The sequence below is a fragment of the Hemiscyllium ocellatum genome, chromosome 6 (genome assembly GCF_020745735.1).
Source record: "Hemiscyllium ocellatum isolate sHemOce1 chromosome 6, sHemOce1.pat.X.cur, whole genome shotgun sequence".
In the NCBI taxonomy this organism is placed as follows: domain Eukaryota; kingdom Metazoa; phylum Chordata; class Chondrichthyes; order Orectolobiformes; family Hemiscylliidae; genus Hemiscyllium; species Hemiscyllium ocellatum.
The window spans coordinates 108,830,695-108,853,699 of NC_083406.1; the positions used below are offsets into that span (position 1 = coordinate 108,830,695).

The 23,005-nt window shown below is 43.3% G+C and overlaps 1 protein-coding gene across 2 annotated transcripts in view; it reads right to left on the reverse strand.

Annotated features, from left to right (window-relative positions):
- Nucleotides 1-23,005, reverse strand: part of slc9a7 (solute carrier family 9 member 7) — a 153,760-nt gene that overhangs the window by 15,411 nt on the left and 115,344 nt on the right. For both annotated transcript variants that reach the window (XM_060826256.1, XM_060826255.1), the window contains 2 exons: nt 18,029-18,092; nt 7,601-7,683 (listed from right to left, as the gene is read on the reverse strand). In XM_060826256.1, the coding sequence (XP_060682239.1) occupies nt 7,601-7,683; nt 18,029-18,092 (147 nt within the window). The remainder of the gene's footprint in view (nt 1-7,600; nt 7,684-18,028; nt 18,093-23,005) is intronic.

Consider the following 23,005-nt stretch of genomic DNA (forward strand, 5'->3'; position numbering starts at 1 on the left):
ATTTATTCACCAGGGGGACATTCACCAAGTCTAAGGGAAAGAATTTGAAAATCCATTATGAAGCCAGAACTCATGAGATCAAATACAAATCATTTGTTAAAAAGACAACAGGCAGAAATGAAAAAAGAGATTGTATATTAATTTTTGCATAAGTTTGATTTTAAAATGCTGTGGAAGATCACAGATGGGGTGTGGCACAAATAGACTACAGGGCGGTGATCAGAAACAAGGTTTAGTGCAGTGTTATGGTTTCCATAGGTTCCCATATTACTGACCTCCTTATCACTCAGTTTTTAACAAGCCCCAGATATATCTGAAGAGGATGAATCACTCCAGGACACATCTCCTAGTGATTATAAACAGCATGGATAGACATGTGGAAAGTTGACATGGGTCTTGTTTTCTCCAAATGAAAAATGCTTACAATGCAAATGGATTTTACAAAGAAAGGTAAAAGGAATTTAAATCTCTGCATGAAACTGGAGATTTGGCCACACACACACACACACACACACACACACACACACACACACACACACACACACACACACACACACAATCAAAACGAGAGAGTTCAATGCTGGAGCTAAAGCAGCAATCAGAATATCTGCCACTTAGTCCAGTAAATCAGCAAGAGCTCACATCTCGTGTGAGAAAAACAGATGTTTACAGATTTTGAAGTACAGGAAATTACTCATAATCTGGCACCACTGAGTCACAATTTATTTTTGCAAAAATTAATTCCAGACAATTAAAAATGCTTTATCTACTGCAGAAAAGAACTGCCATGGTTCCTTGGTGCCCTTTTTGAGCACAAAAAGATATATGCAGGGAACAATAACAACATTCTGCATTTATATGCCATCTTTAACATACTAAAACATTCCTAAGGCAATTCAAAGGAACATTAATGAAACAAAATCTAATCCAGACTCAAAGGAGACAAGGTCAGTTTATTTTTTTAAAAAACTGATCAATGCAGCAGCTTTCTGGGTGCCTCCTCAAGGAAGAAAGAGAGAAAGAAAAGCAGATTGATGCAGGGAGTGAATTCTAAAGCTTTGTGCCAGTCAAGGCAACTGAAGGCTTGGCCACACATATTGAATGAATGGACAACTGCAAATTGCCCAAAAGTTACAGAGGTGGACATATTGAGGGGCCAAAGGAGATCAGAGAGATCGGTGAAGGGTGAGGTCAGGAACCAGTTTTGAAAACAGGGATGAGAATTTTTAAAAAAACACACGAGGTGTTGCTTGACCAAAAGCCAACAAAGGTCAAGCATGAGATGGGTTAATGGGGCTTGGCACGAGCTAAAACTGGAGCAGCAAAATTTTGAATAATCTTGAGATTGCAGAGGATACAGCTGAGGGATCAGTAGTGGCTTACCATAACCAAAGATTAGATAGCAAAGATAAGAAATCTTGATTTCAGCAGTAGAGGAACTGAAGCAAGGAGAGATCAGGCAGTTTAATAGAGAAGAGGGGAAGGGGTGGTGGTTAGAAACAGACTGATGATGCAGTCAGAAGCTCATTTTAGCGTCAAACACTATGCTCATAACCAGTCTGGTTGAATCTCAGCAGTGGAATGGAATCATTCATTAGGGAACACAATTTGTTCAGGGAGAACTGAAACAAATAGTTTCCTGTCTTCCTAATATTTAGCTGGAGGAAGTTTCTGCTCATTTAATATCGAAAATGAGCATTGAGATACAGTGCTCTTGATTTGTTAAGGATTTGATGTATAGTTATGACACAGACGTTAGTTCGATTGCTTAAAGTTAGATGTCCACAGGGCACTTAATTACATTTCAGGTGCTAAGTTTCTAAAACAGCAAAATACTGCAGATGCTGGAGAAACTCAGCAGATCTGGCAGCGTAATTCCAGAACTTAGAGATAAATGTTGAGTTCTGAAGAAGTCACACTGGATTCAAAACGTTAAATCTGTCTCTTTCTCCATTGGCAGACTTGTTGAGTTTCTTGAGCACTGTGTCTGTTTCATTTCATTTTAGTGTGCTCTATTGCAAAATCCACAACAGATTTCAGGCAGTTGTGCAAAAGTATGCCGAGTGAAAGGGAATGAGCAACAAGAGATAGAGGGTAAGAGTAGCCTTATAAACAAGGAGTGAGAGAGATGACCTATCTTTATTTACATATGGTCAGGATTTGGTTTCACCTTGTGTGGTTAAGGCTTTTGATTTCTTCATACTTTTCAAGGGCTTGGGGGTTTATAGAGTGGTGAGCAATAATAATATGGTTAGGGTTGTTCATTCCCAGGCTGCTTTGTGTACCAATGGGAGCACGGTGGCTCAGTGGTTAGCACTGCTGCCTCATAGCACCAGGGACACAGGTTTGATGCCAGCCTCAAGCAACTGGAAATGTGGAGTTTGCACATTCTCCCAGTGTCTGCGTGGGTTTCCTCCAGGTGCTCCAGTTTCCCCTCTCAACTCAAAGATGTGCAGGTTATGTACAAACTTGATTGAGGCTTCTGAAGAAATAACAAAGAGAATTGACGAGGGCAGAGCAGGAGACATGATGTATATGGACCTCAGTAAAGCATTCAACAAAGTTTCCCGTGGGAGACTGGTTAGCAAGGTTAGATCTCATGGAATACAGGGAAAACTAGCCATTTGGATACAGAACTGTCTCAAAGGTAGAAGACAGAGGGTGGTGGTGGAGGGTTGTTTTTCAGACAGGAGGCCTGTGACCAGTGGAGTGTCACAAGGATCGGTGCTGGGCCTTCTACGTTTTGTCATTTACATAAATGATTTGGATGTGAGCATAAGAGGTATAGTTAGGAAGTTTGCAGGTGACACCAAAATTGGAGGTGTAGTCGACAGCGAAGAAGGTTACCTCAGATTACAACAAGATCTTGACCAGATGGGCCAATGGACTGAGAAGTGGCAGATGGAGCTTAATTCAGATAAATGCGAGGTGCTGCATTTTGGGAAAGCAAATCTTAGCAGGACTTATACACTTAATGGTAAGGTCCTAGGGAGTGTTGCTGAACAAAGAAACCTTGGGGTGCAGGTTCATAGCTCCTTGAAAGTGGAGTCGCAGGTAGATAGGATAGTGGAGGTGGCATTTGGTATGCTTTCCTTTATTTGTCAGAGTATTGAGTACAGGTGTTGGGAGGTCATGTGGCTGTACAGGATAGTGGTTAGGCCACTTTTGGAATACTATGTGCAATTCTGGTCTCCTTCCTACTGGAAGGATATTGTGAAACTTGAAAGGGTTCAGAAAAGATTTACAAGAAAGTTGCCAGGGTTGGAGGATTTAAGCTATAGGGTGAGGCTAATAGGTTGGGGTTGTTTTCCCTGGAGCATCGGAGGCTGAGGGGTGACCTTATAGAGGTCTACAAAATCACAAGGGGCTTGGATAGGATAAATAGACAAAGTCTTTTCCTAGGGGTGGGGGAGTACAGAACTAGAGGGCATAGGTTAAGGGCGAGAGGGGAAAGATATAAAAGAGACCCAAGGGGCAACCTTTTCATGTAGAGGGTGGTACGTGTATGGAATGAGCTGCCAGAGGATGTGGTGGAGGCTGGTACAATTGCAACATTTAAGTGGCAGTTGGATGGGTATATGAATAGGAAGGGTTTGGAGTGATATGGGCCAGTTGCTGGCAGGTGGGACTAGAATGGGTTGGGATATCTGATTGGCATGGACAAGTTGGACCGAAGGGTCTGTTTCTGTGCTGTACATCTCTATGACTCTAAGTGAATTGGCCATACTAAATTGCCCATAGTGTTCAGAGATGTATAGGCTAGGTACATTAGTCAGAAGAAATGTAGAATAATAGGGTAGGGGAAATGGGTCTGAGTGAGTTACTCCGCAGAGGATTGGTTTGAACTTTTTGGGCCAATTGGCCTGTTTCCTCACTGTAGGGATTCTGTGATAAATTTGCTGACTGCACTGTTTAGTTTCTACTGTGTGTGCAGGATGTGGGTTTACAAGATGCATATTTTGAAACTGCAGATGTATTTTTGTCACTTTGCTTAACAGATTATGTAAAGGCGCAGTAAGTGTAGCAACACACCTAGATGATCAACATGTTGGCACTTAGTGATTGTAAGAAGTCTTACTTCTGGATACCTTGTTCACATTAATACTTGTCAATCCAAAGTGAATCAGCAAGGACAACGTGTGATAATCACAGAATCCCTTCGACGTGGAAGCAGGCCATTTGGCCCAACAAGTCCACACAGTATCCTACTCTATCCCCATAATCCTGCATTTACTGTGACTAATCCACCTAGCCTGAATAATCTAGCAGTACAGTGGCACAGTGGTTAGCACTGCTGCCTCATAGCGCCTGAGACCTGGGTTCAATTCCCGCCTCAGGCGACTGACTGTGTGGAGTTTACACGTTCTCCCTGTGTCTGCGTGGGTTTCCTCCGGGTGCTCCGGTTTCCTCCCACAGTCCAAAGATGTGCAGGTCAGGTGAATTGGCCATGCTAAATTGCCCATAGTGTTAGGTAAGGGGTAAACACAGGGGTATGGGTGGGTTGCGCTTCGGCGGGTCGCTGTGGACTTGTTGGGCCGAAGGGCCTGTTTCCACACTGTAATGTAATGTAATGTAATCTTGGATACTATAGGCCACTTACTGTGGTCAATCCACCTGACCTACACATCCTTGGACTGTGGGAGGAAACCAAAGCACCCAGAGGAAATCCACACATACACAGAGAGAATGTACAAACTCCACACAGACAATCACTCGAGTGTGGAATCAAACCCGGTTCCCTGGCACTGTGAGACAATAGTGCTAACCATGCAGCCACTGTGCCACCCAAAATAGGAGATAACCTGGGCGGCACGGTGGCCCAGTGGTTAGCACTGCTGCCTCACGGCACCAGCGTCCCAGGGTCGATTCCAGCCTTGAGTGACTGTCTGTGTGGAGTTTGCACATTCTCCCTGTGTCTGAATGGGTTTCCTCCGGGTGCTCCAATTTCCTCCCACAATCCAAAGATGTGCAGGTGAATTGGCCACGCTAAATTGCCCGTAGTGTTAGGTGCATTAGTCAGAGGGAAATGGGTCTGGGTGGGTTACTCTTCGGAGGGTCGGTGTGGACCCCTTGGGCCAAAGGGCCTGTTTCCACACTGGAGGGAATCTAATCTAATCTAGGAGACCTAGAAGAACTTCCGAGTCACAGAGTCATACAGCACAGAAACAGACTCTTGGTCCAACTCGTCCATGCCAACAAAGTTTCCCAAACTAAACTAATCCCACTTGTCTGCATTTGGTCCTTGAGCTTTCCTTAATTATACTTAGAGACAGTTGGATTGATGACGGTTACTTTATCTGCGAAGGAACTTGGTACTTGTGATAGTCAGGAGTTGATGCTTCTGTGATGATTAGAGATGAAATTAGTAAAATGGGGTGGCTACATTTATTTCTCTGCAGGTCTAATACACAACCCTGGATTTTGCAGTTCTGAAAGGAGACCATACAGAGGGAAGATGGCTGAAGAAATGGCTGCTGAGTGGCAGAAGTCCTGTCGGCAACTGTGCCTGATGTCAATTTGCAGTGCATGAGGTCCACTTGGTACTAGATCAGGACTCTTACTTGCACAGTGGACATGAGGGGTCCTTTGTGACTGTTGAGTGTAGATGGGATGACCATGGCAGTAGGACAGAAGGAAAGACAACCTTTTTAAAAAAAAACGTTTGAGGAGTTTATATAAGACTTAAGAGTGCTTCTGGAGGCAGGTTAATGTTGGGGACCAAAGAATGCTGGAGAAATGTCAGTTCTGAAGAAATCATTTCAATCTCGAAAAATTTACTCTCTCTCTCTTTGTGTCTCTCTCCTCAGAGATGCTGCCAGATCTGCTAACTTTCTCCAGCAATGTGTGTTTATTTCTGACTTCCAGTATCCACATCATTTTGCTTTTAGCAATGTTATTTAATATTGTCGAGGTGAGGGTCGGGGGGGGGGGGGGGGGGGGGGGGGGGGGGGAGGAGTTGGGTGGTGAATCCATGATGGGTAAAGTTTGGGTAGGTACTGCCCTCTGTCAATGGTCCCACTAAGCTCACACTTACTTGTTTAAGCACCTGGCAATTGAGACTCGGAACCTGTTGCTGGCATTCCATAGATTCATAGTGTCAGACAGTAAAGAGGTCTTTCTGCCCATCAAGTGTGTACTGTCGATAATGTACTGCTACCTAATTACAAGGGATCATCAGAATTCTTGAAAAATTAAAATGGTAGCTGGTGTTCTCTCTTGGCTCCTGCCTTGGGTCTGCCAAACAATATGGCGACATCACTCCTGCACGAAGTGGAGATCCCATTTCCCAGCGGCCTGGCAACAGAGGTGGGATCACAATAGCCAGACTAGCCCTGCCTTAGAATTCTAGGTGCCAATGTGAAAATCCAGCCCATGGTGCCTGCCTGGCCTTGGGTTGAATTTACAGTCACTTTTGGTTGGACAGATGGGAATTCTTTTAACAATAAGCCCATCCAACGTCAAGGCCACACACAAAATAAAGACATGGGTGCTGGAAATCTGAACTTCAAGAGTTAAATGTTTCAATTGTTTCCAGCAGAACTTGGAAAAGTTAGAAGTGGAACAGGTTTTAAAGGAGGTCAGTGAGGAAAGAGAACAAGAGAGAAGATCCGTGGATGGAGCAGAAGACAGGAGACTTTCAAAGTCCGAACAGATACTGAGACAAAAAAGAACAAACAGCGTGGCAATGGGACAAGAAAAGAAACAGCAGAGGTGTGAATGGCAGAATAAGAAACATCCAAAATTAACAATAAGATTTAAATTATTGAGTTCAAAAGGCTATTTAGAGTATAATTAGATGACATGGCATAGTTCTTTGAATTCGCATTGAGCTTCAGTGGAACACTGCAGCAGACAGAGGGCAGAAAGGTCAGCTTGAGAACAAGGTGATGTAATGAAAGGCAATTTAAGAGAGTGCTAGAAACAAGCATACATTTAAGTGAAGGAAGGAGGGCACATGTATGGACAGGTGAATGTGAGCGAGAGACTGCACACAAGCGTGGAAATCAAAGAGTGGGAGTAAGCAAGCACATGACAACAGAAGCAAGTTGGGGACAGGAGGACAAGGCAGACAGAAGAGAAAGTAACAAAGACAAAGACAACCACCAAGGTTGAGACAATAGGAGCACGGGATGCCAAGAGGGAATGCAAGGAGGCAGCAGGCGGGCTGGGGAGGTAGGGGGAAGCATATGACAGTGAGAGTGAGAGAAAAAAGGATTGTGGGAGGAATCATAACAGAGACAACCTACAGATTACTGACTCGCCTCACCACCACCCCCCCACACCCCCAACCCTTACCAGACGCAAAAGCAAATATTTTTCTCCTCCTGCATTCAGGATACCTCGGCCTTTGCTGCATGCGAGCAGGCTTAGGACATAAGGACACTCCGTAATTAGGTCAGCAGTCTCAAATTTTCAAGCCATTCTACACAACAGATAATAATGAACCATTACACAAAGCTACCTTCTAAACTCTCACATTCTGGAGTAGAAGTAGGTCAATATTTTCCTAAACCATGACGCACAGATTCCTCAGCTGAAACCCAGCAAGGGCCATGAAACTCTGACAAAGGAACTGTTTCATTGCCAGTGAAAAGGATACTTGTGATCAAAGCTGTACCACAGTCTGAACAGCCAGGCACTCTCCTGCTTTGTTCTGCTGGTCCTTTCAGGGTGTGCACCATCCTAGGGGAAGAGAACAGAACCACATTTTCACTAAAGTTAAATACAGATATACAAAAGAGTTAAATGCACCATGATTTTACAGTATGTAACACATGGAAAAACATCTTAAGGGCCTCCACAGAGCCACATTTTGAAAGTCACTTGGATAGCGAACTAAAAAGGTATTGTGAAAATAATTGGAGAGCATGTAAAATGGTTGAAGGCATAGTTCCAGTGGTGAGGCTAAGCAGTAGTGGGGAGTGGAAGGGTGGAGGCGAGGGAATGCAGGACAGCACCAAGATTAAGTACTGGAGAGTCTTGGAGAAATGTTACTAGGGACAGCAAGGGAGAGGGTGATAAGACCATAAGACTTATGGGCAGAAGTAGACCATTCAGCCCATCAAATCTACTTTGCCATCCAAATCAGGTCACAGCTGATCTAAAAAAACCCCTCAATTCCACATTTCTGCCTTTTCCTCATTACTCTGGGTTCTCTTACTGATTAAAATCAATCTGTCTACTTCAGCCTTGAAGATACTTAAATGATCCACCCTTGACAGCCCACTATAGTAAAGATTTCTACAGATTCACCTCCCTCACAGAAGAAATTGTTCATCTATGTCTTAAACTGGGTAGCGGCACGGTGGCACAGTGGTTAGCACTGCTGCCTCACAGCGCCTGTAGACCCGGGTTCAATTCCCGACTCAGGCGACTGACTGTGTGGAGTTTGCACGTTCTCCCCGTGTCTGCGTGGGTTTCCTCCGGGTGCTCCGGTTTCCTCCCACAGTCACAAAGATGTGCGGGCCAGGTGAATTGGCCTAGCTAAATTGCCCGTAGTGTTAGGTAAGGGGTAAATGTAGGGGTATGGGTGGGTTGCGCTTCGGCGGGTCGGTGTGGACTTGTTGGGCCGAAGGGCCTGTTTCCACACTGTAAGTCTAATCTAATCTAACCTCTAAATCGGAGCTTGTGTCCTCTGGTCCTAGACTGTCCCATAAGAAGAAACAACCTTTCCATTCTACCTTGTCAAATTTCTTAAGAATCTTGTGTGTTTCAATGCGATCTCTTATTCCTTCAAAACTCCACTGAGTACCAGTCAGATCTAAGCTGAAAATGTGTTGCTTGTTAAAGCGCAGCAGGTCAAGCAGCATCCAAGGAACAGGAAATTCAACATTTCGGGCAAAAGCCCTTCCAGTCAAATCTAGTCAACTTCTCCTCATAAGAAAATGCATCCATAAAATCAACCTGGTGAACCTTCCCTGAACTGCTTCCAATGCCAAAATGTATTTCTTTTTATAAGGGGAATCAAAACTGATGACAGAATCATAGAATCCCTACAATGTGGAAACAGGCCATTCAACCCATCGGAGTCTACACCATCTCTCCAAAGAGCACCCCACCCAGAGCCACCGCAACCCACCCCCATACTATCCCTGCGATCATGCATTTCCTAAGGCTAACCCACTTAGCCTGCACAGAAAATGTGAGCAACCAGAGGTGGTAGTGACCAGAAAGGGGAAACAATCAGCATCAAGAATAATCTAGCTTTTCAGAAGTACAGCTGAGGGAGGAAATTGCAGTTGAGGCAAGATTGGACATTGCACAAGCAAGGAAGGGGAGTCAGGAGAGGTGCTGAGCTGGGTGTCGTCAGTGTAAATGTGAAGCTGATCTCCTCCGTTCCCCTCCCCCCACCACCATTGTCTGCAGTGATTAAGAAATAGCAGATCCTAGACTTGTTATGGTGTAAAAGGAGGCCATTTGAGCCTTGTGGTTAACAGCAGCTCTGAGCATTTTAATCTTTTGCCATTTCCCTGTAAACCTGTGCTTTTCCCCCGATTTAAATAATCAATCAATACCCTTTTGAATGTCTCAATTTAAATTGCCTCCATCACATTGCCATTAGTTCATTAAAGGTTGCCAGAACAGGCAGACAGAAATTTAAATAAGAAGGCAGTATTCCAAGCCTGAGTTCTGAAGAAGGGTCACTCGACTCCAAAGGTTAACTCTGCTTTCTCTCCACAGATGCTGCCAGACCTGCTGAGCTTTTCCAGCAATTTCAGTTTTTGTTTCTGATTTACAGCATCTGCCATTCTTTTGGTTTTTCTTTAGTATTCCAAGCTTCATTAAAAAGGGTCAGAGTGTACAAAAGCAGCGAGGTCATGCTGAATAGGATGCTGGTTAGACCTCAGCTGAAGCACTGTGCAGAGTTCTGGATGCCACACCATAGGAAAGATTGAGTGCACTGGAGGGAGTGCAAATGATGATGTTTACAAGATTGGCCCCAGGGGTCAAACATGACAGTTTGAGACCAATTGTTGAAGTTGGGACTGTTCTCCTTGCAGGGGATAAGGCAAGAGAATGACTAGTTGTGTAACAATCATGGTGGAGCCTCAACATATTAGATAGAGAAAAATTGTCCCCACTTGTAAAAGGACCAAGAGCCAATAGCAGAGTTTCGAGTTTCTTTGCAAAGATGAATCTGGATGTGAACAGGGATTGTCATGCTAAGTTTCTTGGGAGACTCTAGAAGGAGTGGCGTGGGTGGAAAGAAAAACAAATATCTGCCAAATGATAGGCTGGGTAAGAGTAGAACTGAGCATGGGCAGTCTCACTGAAATGGACAATTGAGGAGAGAGCCATTTCAGTTGGATAACATGGCCACGTGTGTCAAAGGCTGCAGACAGATCAATAAGAGTTCTAGTGCAGGAAATGGCATAGCAGGAAATGTCACTGGATTAGTAATCCTGAGACCAGAATTAATGCTTTACAGTCACAAGTTCACCTCCACCACAGCATTTACATTTAATGAATAAAATCTGGAATTGAAAGTTAATTTTAGTTAAGGGGAAGCACTGTTGATTGTTGCAAAAAATCCATTTGGTTCAACCATGTTCTTTCGGGAAGGAAATCTGTTGTCTTATGACCCCAAACCCACAGCAACACGATTAAAATGTCCTCTGCAACGGCCAAGCAAGCAGAGGACAGTTAGGGATTCACAAAAAAATACTGATCGTGCCTGAAGCACCCACATTCCATGAAAGAATAAAACAAAATATTTTCAGAAATCTTGACCACAGCGGCTGTTCAGTTGAAGAGTCTATTCAAGAGAGAGATTTGTAAAGCACCTTCGGAACGTGGAGTTGTGGGGTACTATTATAGTACCGATACGACTATTTTTTTTACTGTTGTCTTTCTCTCATATCCAAAAACGCTGTTACACGTAAATGAACATTTTAGTTGTTTTGTTTTATTTAACCTATTTTTCTAATCAACCTGTTCAGAGTTATTACATACCTCTGGAACAGTGGGACTTGAACCTGGGCTTCCTGGACTGGGATGGGTACATTACCACTGCATTGCAAGTTTACAGGAATCCAGATTCCCTAAGTGATTTACAAGTCTCAGTCTTATACTGAAAGTTTTTCTTTCATCACCAAATCAATGGTATTCTTCCATCTATTAAACCCCACAAGTAAATTACCGGTGTTTTGCAATTAACTTCCATGCAAAGCCTGTACAGGGCTGAGTGAGTTGTTCGACAAATTCACAGGGCAGTTAAGAGATTGTAGAGCATCCGGAGTCAGCCAGATGGAAGATTTCCTTATTTAAAAACAACTTTAGTGAACCAGATGGATTTTAAAAAAAAACAATGGTTTCATGGATGCCATTTGGCTCGCTCTTAATTCAATTTGAATTTGAATTCAAATTTCACCCACTACTGTTGTGGGATTTGAACTTCTGTTCCCATAATGTTACAGTGACATTACTATGATAACACCACCGCTCCCTCAACCATGAAGTTATTGAATGGTTAGAAGGCTCATATAGGGGCAATGCTTGCATCATTCCTCTTAGTGTCAGAATCATAGAGATGTACAGCACGGAAAGAGATCCTTCAGTCCAACGTGTCCATGTTGACCAGATATCCCAACCCAATCTAGTCCCATTTAGAACATAGAACATAGAAAAATACAGCGCAGTACAGGCCCTTCGGCCCTCGATGTTGCGCCGACCGAAGCCTACCTAACCTACACTAGCCCAATAACCTCCATATGCTTATCCAATGCCCGCTTAAAAGACCATAAAGAGGGAGAGTCCACCACTACTACTGGCAGGTCATTCCATGAACTCACATCCCGCTGAGTAAAGTTGCCAGCACCTGGCCCATATCCCTCTAAACCTTTCCTATTCATATACCCATCCAGATGCCTTTTAAATATTGCAATTGTACTAGTCTCCATCACTTCCTCTGACAGCTCATTCCAAACACACACTCCACCTTATGCATGAAAAAGTTGCCCCTTAGGTCTCATATCTTTCCCCTCTCATCCTGAGCCTATGCCCTCTAGTTCAGAAATCCCCCACCCCAGGGAAAAGACTTTGTCTATTTATCCTATCCATGCCCCACATGATTTCATAAACCTCTACAAGGTCACCCCTCAGCCTTCGAAGCTCTCGGGAAAACAGTCCCAGCCTGTTCAGCCTCTCCCTATACCTCAAATCCTCCAACCCTGGCAACATCCGAGTAAATCTTTCCTAAACCCTTTCAAATTTCACAACATCCTTCTGAAAGGAGGGAGACCAGAACAGCACGCAATATTCCAAAAGTGGCCTAACCAAAGTCCTGTACAGCAGCAACATGACCTCCCAACTTCTGTACTCAATGCTCTGACCAAAAAAGGAAAGCATACCAAACCAAACATCTTCTTCACTATACTATCTACCTGCGACTCTACTTTCAAGGAGCTATGAACCTGCACCCCACTTCTCAGCCCATTGGCCCATCTGGTCACCTGAGGTCACCTTCTTCACTGTCCACTACACCTCCAATTTTGGTGTCATCTGCAAACTTACTAACTGTACCTCTTTTATGCTCACCTCCCAATCATTTATATAAATGACAAAAAGTAAAGGACCCAGCACCGATCCTTGTGGCACTCCACTGGTCACAGGCCTCCAGTCTGAAAAATACCCTCCACCACCACTCTGTCTTCTAGCTTTTGAGCCAGTTCTGTATCCAAATGGCTAGTTTTCCCTGTATTCCATGAGATCTAACTTTGCTAACCAATCTTCCATGGGGAACCTTATCGAACACCTTACTGAAATCCATATAGATCACATCTACTGCTCTGCCCTCGTCAAACCTTTGTTACTTCTTCAAAAAACTCAATCAAGTTTGTGAGACACGATTTCCCATGCACAAAACCATGTTGACTATCCCTGATCAGTCCTTGCCTTTCTAAATACATCTACATCCTATTCCTTAGGATTCCCTCCAACAACTTGCCCACCACCGAGGTCAGGGTCACTGGTCTATAGTTCCCTGGCTTGTCCTTACCACCCTTCTTAAACAGTGGCACGATGTTTGCCAACCTCCAGTCTTCCGGCACCTCTCCTGTGACTATAGATGATACAAATATCTCAGCAAGAGGCCCAGCAATCATTTCTCTAGCTTCCCACAGAGTTCTCGGATACACCTGATCAGGTCCTGGGATTTATTCACCTTTACCCGTTTCAAGACATCCAGCACTTCCTCCTCTGTATTATGGACATTTTTCAAGGTGTCACCATCTATTTCCCTACATTCTATATCTTCCATATCCTTTTCCACAGTAAATACTGATGCAAAATACTCGTTTATTTTCTCCCCCAATTTCTGTAGCTCCACACAAAGGCCTTTTTGCTGGTTGTCCCCTCCCAAATCCGGGCCCAGTTTTTCAGTGACTTCATATTTTGAATCCCCCAGGGGATACTCTTTGTCTAATTGTGCCCATACTGCATGTTAACACACTTCTGAGGGAAGGAAAACACCAACTTTATTGAGGAATGTCTTGTGACTCCATCTTGCCATGAGACTGCAGGAGAGAGCGCAAACTCGAGTGACATTGTGTCACTTCCAGTGATGTATACTGTCTCAATAGTATATCACTGACTTAATTCCTTGTTCTGTAGTTCCCATTCCATCACCATGCTAAAATGATTTTAATCACAACTTTAAATGACATCCCCCATATAATTTTGGTACATAACCTTCATTCTTAAGGATGATCTACTTTTCGTCATTGATATAAATGATTTGGATATGAACATAGCAAGTATAGTTAGTAAGTTTGCAGATGACACCAAAATTGGAGGTGCAGTGGACAGAGAAGAAGGTTACCTCAGATTACAACAGGATCTTGATCAGATGGGCCAGTGGGCTCAGGTGTGGCAGATGGAGTTTAATTTAGATAAATGCGAGGTGCTGCATCTTCGGAAAGCAAATCTTAGCAGGACTTGTACACTTAATGGGAAGGTCCTTGGGAGTGTTGCTGAACAAAGAGACCTTGGAGTGCAGGGTCATAGCTCCTTGAAAGTGGAGTCACAGGTAGATAGGATAGTGAAGAAGGCGCTTGGTATGCTTTTCTTTATTGGTCAGAGTACTGAGTACAGGAGTTGGGAGGTTATGTTGCGGCTGCACAGGACATTGGTTAGGTCACTGTTGGAATATTGCATGCAATTCTGGTTTCCTTCCTATCGAAAGGATGTTGTGAAACTTGAAAAAGGGTTCAGAAAAGATTTACAAGGATGTTGCCAAGGTTGGAGGATTTGAACTATGGGGAGAGGCTGAACAGGCTGGGGCTTTTTTTCCCTCAGTCGGAGGCTGAGGGGTGATCTTATAGAGGTTTACAAAATTATGAGGAGCATGGATAGGATTTATAGACACTCTTTACCCTGGGTCGGGGAGTCCAGAACTAGAGGGCATAGGTTTAGGGGGAGAGGGGTAAGATATAAAAGAGAGCTAAGGGGCAAATCTTTCAGAGAGGGTAGTACGTGTATGGAATGAGCTGCCAGAGAAAGTGGTGGAGGCTGGTACAATTGCAACATTTAAAAGACATCTGGATGGGTATATGAATAGGAAGGGTTTGGAGGGATATGGTGCCAGGTGCTGGCAGGTGCGACTAGAATGGGTTGGGATATCTGGTTGGCATGGACGAGTTGGACCAAAGGGTCTGTTTCACATGCTGTATATCTCTATGTCTATGGCTCTATCCTTTGAAGAGGAAATAGAAGTTCAAGATTGTATGACAACAGTGGCCAAGTTAGGAGCAGGGGATAATACAGAAACTGTACTCAGGGTAGACTTCAACTTATTATTTTTAAGTGAGACAGATAACCCTCACCATATGATGTCATTCTAAGTTCCCAAACTTGCACTTAATATTTGATATTAGGGAGCAGGTTAAAGTAATATATTGTACCTCTCCAAATTCTGGGTCCACCTTTCCTATCATTCCCAAGTTTGATGTTGCAATCAGTTTTCCATCCTATTGTAGCACTAAATCAGCTGAAATCAAAGTCTCAAAGGATGTACATTCCTCTACCATGTCCATAAAGGAAACATACTCTGGGATCACACACCATCCTGACTTGGAAGCATATTCCTTCAGCATTGTTGGGTCAAATTCCTGGAGTTCCTGGAGTAACCCAACCATGCGGACTACTGCAGTTCAAGAAGGTACCTCACCACTACCTATTCAAGGGCAATTCCAGTTGGAGAATATATGCTGGCCTTACTAGCAACTCATGAATGAAAGAAAACTGCACTGATCACTTAATGACACAAAGTTAGCTTAAAGTTTAACTTAGCAACACGTCCAAAGTATAATGTAATAAAAAACACATTTTGAATGGTTTATTAAATGGCAATCAACCGGCAGAGAACTCCTCCTCCATTTCCTGACATAGCGTGTTTTCAAACTGCAACTACAGAATGGAATGACTTCAATTACTGTCTCTCATTTAGTACTATCTCAAGGGCATTTTTGCAATACTTATAGCATCATTGAGCTTCAGAGCTGGAATTTTAAACCAGCTTCAACATGTATTATTAACGTTGATTTCTTTTGAAGTTGTAGCCGAGGGCATAGAACAAAGTATTCCCAATCCTGACATCGGAATAATTTATGTCAGCATCACCAGCTGAACCAGAAACATATCAAAATTTGTTTTCCCAAGTGATCGGTGGAACTTGAGAAAAAGCCTAAGGTAGACTAAAGTGAAATTTAATTTGAACTATAACTAACTATCGCATGGCAGAGGAGGAGTGTGTTTGGAACAACAGGATAAGAGCAGTACATTGCTTGTGGGGGGGTGGGCTTGAAGCATTACTGTGCATAATCTTTTAATTTCAACTTGCTATTTAAAAACTTTTCTGTATCCAAAACCGAGTGGGGAGGGAGATGATGGCAACTGTTTCAACGGGCTCGGTCATCATTGGGCAGAAACAGGTATACTCTCACTGAGGACAGCTATGTCTGCATCTGTCTGTTCAGATCACTTATGAACATGCCATTTCTACTGACGTAAATGTACATCTTCCATAAAAGTTAACATTGTGACTTTAATCCTAAAACAAAATCTTCTCATGGGCCTCATGTAAAAGTGGATCCCAGTTCCTCAGGCACTAAACTGCATTATAGTCAGCCATTACTTACAAACAATTACTATGGCTATCACTTTCCACCATCCACCCAACTCCACCTCATTCACTCTTGACATTATGAATAGCCCTCGATAAACAAAAGTCTATCCATCTTTTTCTTGAAAATTTTAGTTGACTGACCATTTTGTTAGGGAAGTCTCAAACTTTTCATACATTTGATGTAAGAACAGTTCTTCCTGATTTCCCTCTGAATAAGCTAGGCTCTAATTCCTGGACACCCCTAGCAGAGGGAACAGTTTCTCTGCATCAACTTTATCAAATCCCTCAATAATTTTAATCCTTGGAATAGATCCTTCAATTGTTAAACTTTAATGTTCCTACTTTGTAATTATTCTTTGTGAACCAATCACATCCTTCACAGAAAGAAACCAGCTATTCTTATTGGTCTGGCTCATACCATTGAGAGGGACTCATTAGATACCCCAGTAAGGAAGGGAAGCTTGGGATAGGCAATATAAATGAAACTGGTCAGGGATGTTCATATCGTGAGAATGAATGGATGAATGAGAAGATCAAAAGCTACAGTAGGTTCAAATGCTTTCACCACCCACTGCTGACACAATACAATAGAAAACAACACAAGCCCTTCAACCCACCAAGCCTGTGCTGATTCCGAATTCTTATTTAGACTTGCTACTTATTGCCCATATATGGTTCACCTTCCATTCCTGTGTCTATCAAGATAAGCTTTGACCGTTGCTAACATGCCTGCTTCTACCATCTCCACTGACAGTCCATTCCAAACAACCACCACCCTCTGCGTGAAAACTTTTCCCTGCATTTCTCCCCAAAACATTCCCCCTTTCACCTTGAACCTGTGCCCTCTTGTAGTTGACCTTGCTGCCCTGGGAAAAAGCCTCTGACTATCCACCTATATATTCCTCACATTATTTTGTGAATCTTTCTCAGGTCGCCTCTTAGCCTCCATCTTTCCAGTGAAAACAATCCGAATTTATCAAATGTCTCCTCATAACTAAAACCCTCAAGACCAGGCAACATCCTGGTGAACCTTCCCTGCATCTCTCAAAGCATCCACGTCCTTCTGGTTGTGTGGCGACTAGAACTGTAAAAATTCCAAATGTGACCTAACTAAAAAGTTTTATACATCTGTGAATAGCTTGCCAACTTTTATAGCCAATACCCTGGCCAAGGGAGGCAAGCGCGCTGTATGCCATCTTGACCATCTTATCCACCTGTGTTGCCATTTTCAGAGTGAAAGTGATGTGACATGATCGGCCAATGATCTGCTTGCCATCACACTTGAGTGCACCATCTTGGAACATAGTCAGTTGGATTTCAGGAAAACAGGCCAAGAATTTGTGACATTCTACAGAACGTTTGTGAGGAAATGCCACTTGTAAGGAAAGCTCAGACAGAAAATTGAGCTGAATCGTAGATTCGAATCCAAACCAAGCTGAATCATCATAGTTACAAGACCGCTCTTGATTCCTTTGTTTAATATTCCTTAAAGAGTATTTAGATACAACAAAAGTTCCCACGCAGTGATCTCTCACAGACAGCTGTGACTTGCAGCACTAGATGAAATTGCTATATATGCAATTTATAATCAAATCTATTGTGCTACTGTCTTGCTCTTTCTAAACCATGGCCATAATAAAGTAAATGTTGCCTTTCAGGGCATTCTTATCGTACAGTGCTGCTGATTGCTGAGTGTTAAAATTAAATGAAGCTCTAGGAAAAACAAAGGAGTCATTGTAAAATATCACCATCCACATGTTCAAACCCTCAGCATTCTTTTATTTTTGCTTCCAACACAGAAGTGAACTCCCTTATGGGTCAAAATACATTTTCTGCAAGCATTCAGCTGACGAGACAGACTTAACATCTACAGCAAGATGTTTTCATAGTTCCCAGATTACTTACACCGTGCATCACTTGGAAACTGTCAGTGTTGGGAGCCGGATCCTGATCCGGATCAACTCCGACTCTGAAAGAGAAAGAGGGTAGTAAAATAAGTCAGGAGATAAACAGTAAATTGAATTAAAGACTGGTTTAGCGATATCTGCATCTCTCTGATCATCGTACAAGCATTGAAAAGATCCAGCCTCCACACTGAAAAGTTTCTAGTAATAAAAGAAAGGCAGGCCCCGAATTTCTCTTTTGCAAGATGAGTGTGCGTGTGATTGGTAAAAGGAGAGGAAACTGTGTGAATCAATCACATTTGGCATCACATGGAAACCAGAAATCTCAGTTTTTAATAAATACTCGAGATGAAAAATCATTTAGGAATAATTTTGAACTTGATTTGAATTAAGCATGTAACGCAGAATGAATTTCTGCAGCTTGTAGTATACAGCAGGATCTTTGAAGCAACTGGTTCCCAGATGTGGACACTCGCACTGACACTATCATGTCACTGAAGATGAAGGAGAAATAATTTATTCTCTCTGTGAATAGACAAAAGGCCACATGTAGTGGCTGGTACACAAGTGTGTACATGTGTGTGTCACATTGTGTGGTCTAAGCTGCAAGTTCAGTGCTAAATAGAACAACCCTAATCAAGTAGAGACTGTGGAAGATTGTCAGGCTTAGACAAACATAAAGCAATGTACAAGTAAAGTTGAGTGGAAAAAAAGCACATGCAGTTTCTTCCTAATTGCTCCAAATTCCCTGTTGTATGGAATCAGGCAGACCCTTTAATCTCTTGTGGCTCTTTGAGCAGAACTAATATATTTGCATGACCCTACAATTGTCCTGTGCCTGTGTAATTTGGAATAGTCTGCAGAAAGGAAAAAGAAAAAAAAAGTGTCATCGAGGTCAAGTCTGTGTTTATAGCACAAATAAACCTCACAACAGAACAAGAGGACTATGGGAGGAAACTGGAGCAACTGGCAGAACCATGCCGACATGGGGAGAACAAACAACCTCCACATAGCTACTGTGCCGCCCCTTATTACTGCCATTAGCTTTCGTTACTGAAACTGCTTTTGTAGTTACTGAAGGTGAGGAATGTTGGTGCAAATGAATGGATCACTTTCCATTTCAGGCACCCATTTTTAACACCTCCCACCTTGGTCAATGACATAAGTTGGATGTAGAGCAGAGCTGCTTCCTACTCTGTCCTAATGTCACTCTGACTACAACAGGTGGTGTCTATCCTTCATATCCTGAAGCTGATCTGTGAAACAGTGCCAAATTAAGGACCGTATACTGATTGCCAACAGGCACAACAGGAGGCCCAAACTCATTTCCATAGGATTCTTCCAGGCTGAGAAAAAGGTTAACCCATCATCAAGAGTGGGTTTGAGCTGAGGTTCTCAGACAGGAAAACCCCTGCCACCATTCCTCCTCATTCTTTAGAAAAATATTTATATCATGTAGAGATGATGTCGCCAACTGTGGCTCAGTGGATAGTGCTCTAGCCACTGACTTACAACGTTCTGGGTTCAAGCCCCATCCAGGACCTGAGGACAAAAATCCAGGCAGAGACTCCAGTACTGCAGTGAGGGGTTGTGCTTTAAGAGGCATTGTATTTGTGAGCCAGCAAACCTTGTGTAAAAAGATCCCACTGTACTATTTTGAAGAAGAACATGGAGTTATCCCTGCTGCTCTGGACAATATCTGTTTTTTTTCCATCAACATCAGAAAGACGGATTACTTGACTATTACATCTTATCGTACATTTCTGCAATTTGGGTGAAACTTGAAAGGGTTCAGAAAAGATTTACAAGGATGTTGCCAGGGTTGGAGATTTGAGCTATAGAGAGAGGATGAATAGGCTGGGGCTGTTTTCCCTGGAGAAGAGGCTGAAGGGTGACCTCGTAGAGGTTTATGAAATCATGAGGGGCATGGATACGGTGAATATACGGGGTCTTTTCCCTGGGGTATGGAAGTCCAGAACTAGATGGCTTAAGTTTAGGGTGAGCAGAGAAAGAATTAAATGGATTCTAAGGTGCAACTTTTTTCACACAGAGGGTGGTCGTGTATGGAATGAGCTGCCAGAGGAAGTGGTGGAGGCTAGTACAATCCCAACATTTAAAAGGCATCATATAAAAGTGTATATGAATAGGAAGGGTTCAGAGAGATTTGGGTTAAGTGTTGGCAAATTGGGACGAGATTAATTTAGGATATCTATTCGGCATGGATGAGTTGGACCGAAGGGTCTGTTTCCATGCTGTACATCGCGATGACTAGGAATGGTTTTTGAAATAAAGGCAAGTGGTGATGGGTTAGTGCTGCAAAAGGTTTGCTTTTTAAACAAAAAAGTCATTCTGGAACAGTGATATAAACATATCCATTTCAACAACATACACAATTATAGTCCAGTGCCTGGTGGACTCCTGTGATGCTAATAAAATTAAGTATCTACACTTTGAGTTTACGACAGGCAGTGTAAACACATTTAGCCTAAAACCAGCTGTTTTGACTTCAGTGCAGAAGAAAACAAAAGTTTGTTTCTCGAGGGAAAAACGTTCACTTGTAGGAGATGCGTCAGTTCAGTTTAGTTCAGTAGAAAGGGTCATTGCAGCAGCAGCATTTTACCAGCTTGTGAGGCTTCCACGCCAGGAGTGTTTGGGATAGAAGTTGAGTCAAGTCTCTGTCATGGATTGAGTTGGGAAACAGGTTAAAGTTTTGTTTTAATGTTTGCGTCAAGGACTTTAAACTATAAGGTACATACATGAATGGGTTGTTTTCTTTCATGCAAGAAGCTCAGGTTTTCTTAACAGAATATATTTAGCTATGTGTTTCAATAACTAATTGCCATGGTTATTAAGTAATCAAATTAAAACTATGATCAATCAAACCAGTTTCATTCTGGGATCAGTCTTGTCCAGTATTAACATAGGCTGGAATCAGAACAAACAATATAAATGTCAAGTCTTTCTATTTAGACAGTATCTGTAATTTTGCCTCACAGATCCTGGCTGTAGGAATCCACCACATTCCAACACTCACCACAATTGCCCGAGATGAACATGTAGTTGTTTGAATAGCTTTTTACAGGCTGGACATTCACTACTTAATGGTCTGGGAAGGTTTGTACAGGCCAAAATGTTCACCTCCAGCATAGAGGTACCAACATCTCAGGTACCAACAATCCACAGGCACCATTGTCTTGCCACCAACCCTTCCCCCACTGAGTATAGACACAGCATCCACAACATAGAGATGACAAGGGAAGCTGGTACATGGGAACACCATCACCTCCAAACCACTGGCCACCCCAACTTGGAGATATATCACAGTTCCTTCATTGTCATTCAATCCATACTAACAGCACAGTGGAAGTGCTTTCACCACATGGGAATGGAATGGTTTAAAGCAGAGGTACAACAATGCAACCTTGAAGGATATAACAATTACAAGGCTTGCTGTTGACACCTAGAATAAACTTTGAAAAGAAAGACAATTCAGAATGCCAGCCTGCATTGGACAGAAGACCCGTGAAACTTCATTTTTTCCCCAGAGGCACTGCTGAACTTCAAATGTCAATAGTCTGAATGGCAACTGTCAGACTGTCCAAAACAGCATTTATTTTTCCTTCAAGGAAAAAGGTTTCCATTTAAATAACCATCCAATACCCTCTGGATGCCTCAGTTCATACAGTCTCCACAACACTTCCAAGGCAGTGCATTCCAGATCTGAACTATTAATTGCATGAGAAAGATTTTTCTCCCATCACATTGTTTGATTTTGAAAATCACTTTGTATGCGTCTTCTGAATCTTGTTCTTTTTACGAGCAGGAACGGTTTCTCCTTATTATTAACTCTGTCCAGCCCCTCAAGATTTTGGAAACCTCTATCAAACCTCCTCCTTTTCTCCAAAGACAAAAGCCCCAATTTCTTCAATCTACCCTTATAGCTGCAGAGAGGGCAATGTTCCTCTTGCAACATGTATGAGGTGAGGGCAGCCATTAGCGTCCCTGCTGAGTACACTTGCAAGAAGTGCACCCATCTCCAGCTCCTCCAAACCCGTGTTAGGGAACTGGAGCTGGAGTTGGATGAACTGCGGATCATTCGGGAGGCAGAGGAGGTCATAGATCGGAGCTTTAGGCAAGTAGTTACTCCGAAAGTTCAAGATAGATGGGTGACAGTGAGGGGGAGTGGGAGGAGGAAGCCAGTGCAGGGACCCCCTGCGGTCATTCCCCCCAAGAACAAGTATACCGTTTTGGATACTTGTGGGGGGGATGACTTACCAGGGGCAAGCAACGAGGTTCAGGCCTCTGGCACGGAGCCTGGCCCCGTTGCTCAGAAGGGTAGGGTGGAGAAAGGTAGAGCAATAGTTCTTGGGGACTCGATAGTGAGGGGTACAGACAGACGGTTTTGTGGGGGCGACAGGGACTCACGTTTGGTATGTTGCCTCCCAGGTGCAAGGGTACGTGATGTCGCTGATCGTGTTTTCCGGGTCCTTAAGGGGGAGGGGGAGCAGCCCCAGATCGTGGTCCACGTTGGCACCAACGATATAGGTAGGAAGAAGGGTGAGGATGTCAGACAGGCTTTCAGGGAGCTAGGTTGGAAGCTCAGAGTTAGAACAAACAGAGTTGTAGTCTCTGGTTTGTTACCCGTGCCACGTGATAGAGAGTCGAGGAATAGGGAGAGAGAGCAGTTAAATGCGTGGCTACAGGGATGGTGCAGGAGGGAGGGATTCCAGTTTCTGGACAACTGGGGTCCTTTCTGGGGAAGGTGGGACCTCTATAAAAAGGATGGGCTACACCTGAACCCGAGGGGCACCAGTATCCTTGGGGGGAGGTTTGCTAGTGCTCTTTGGGAGGGTTTAAACTAACTCCGCGGGGGCATGGGAACCAGGACTGTAGCTTTAGGGTACAGGACCTTGAGTGTAGGGAGGTTAGGAATAATGCAGCGATCTCTAAGGAGGGTGCCTGTAACCAGAAAGGTGGA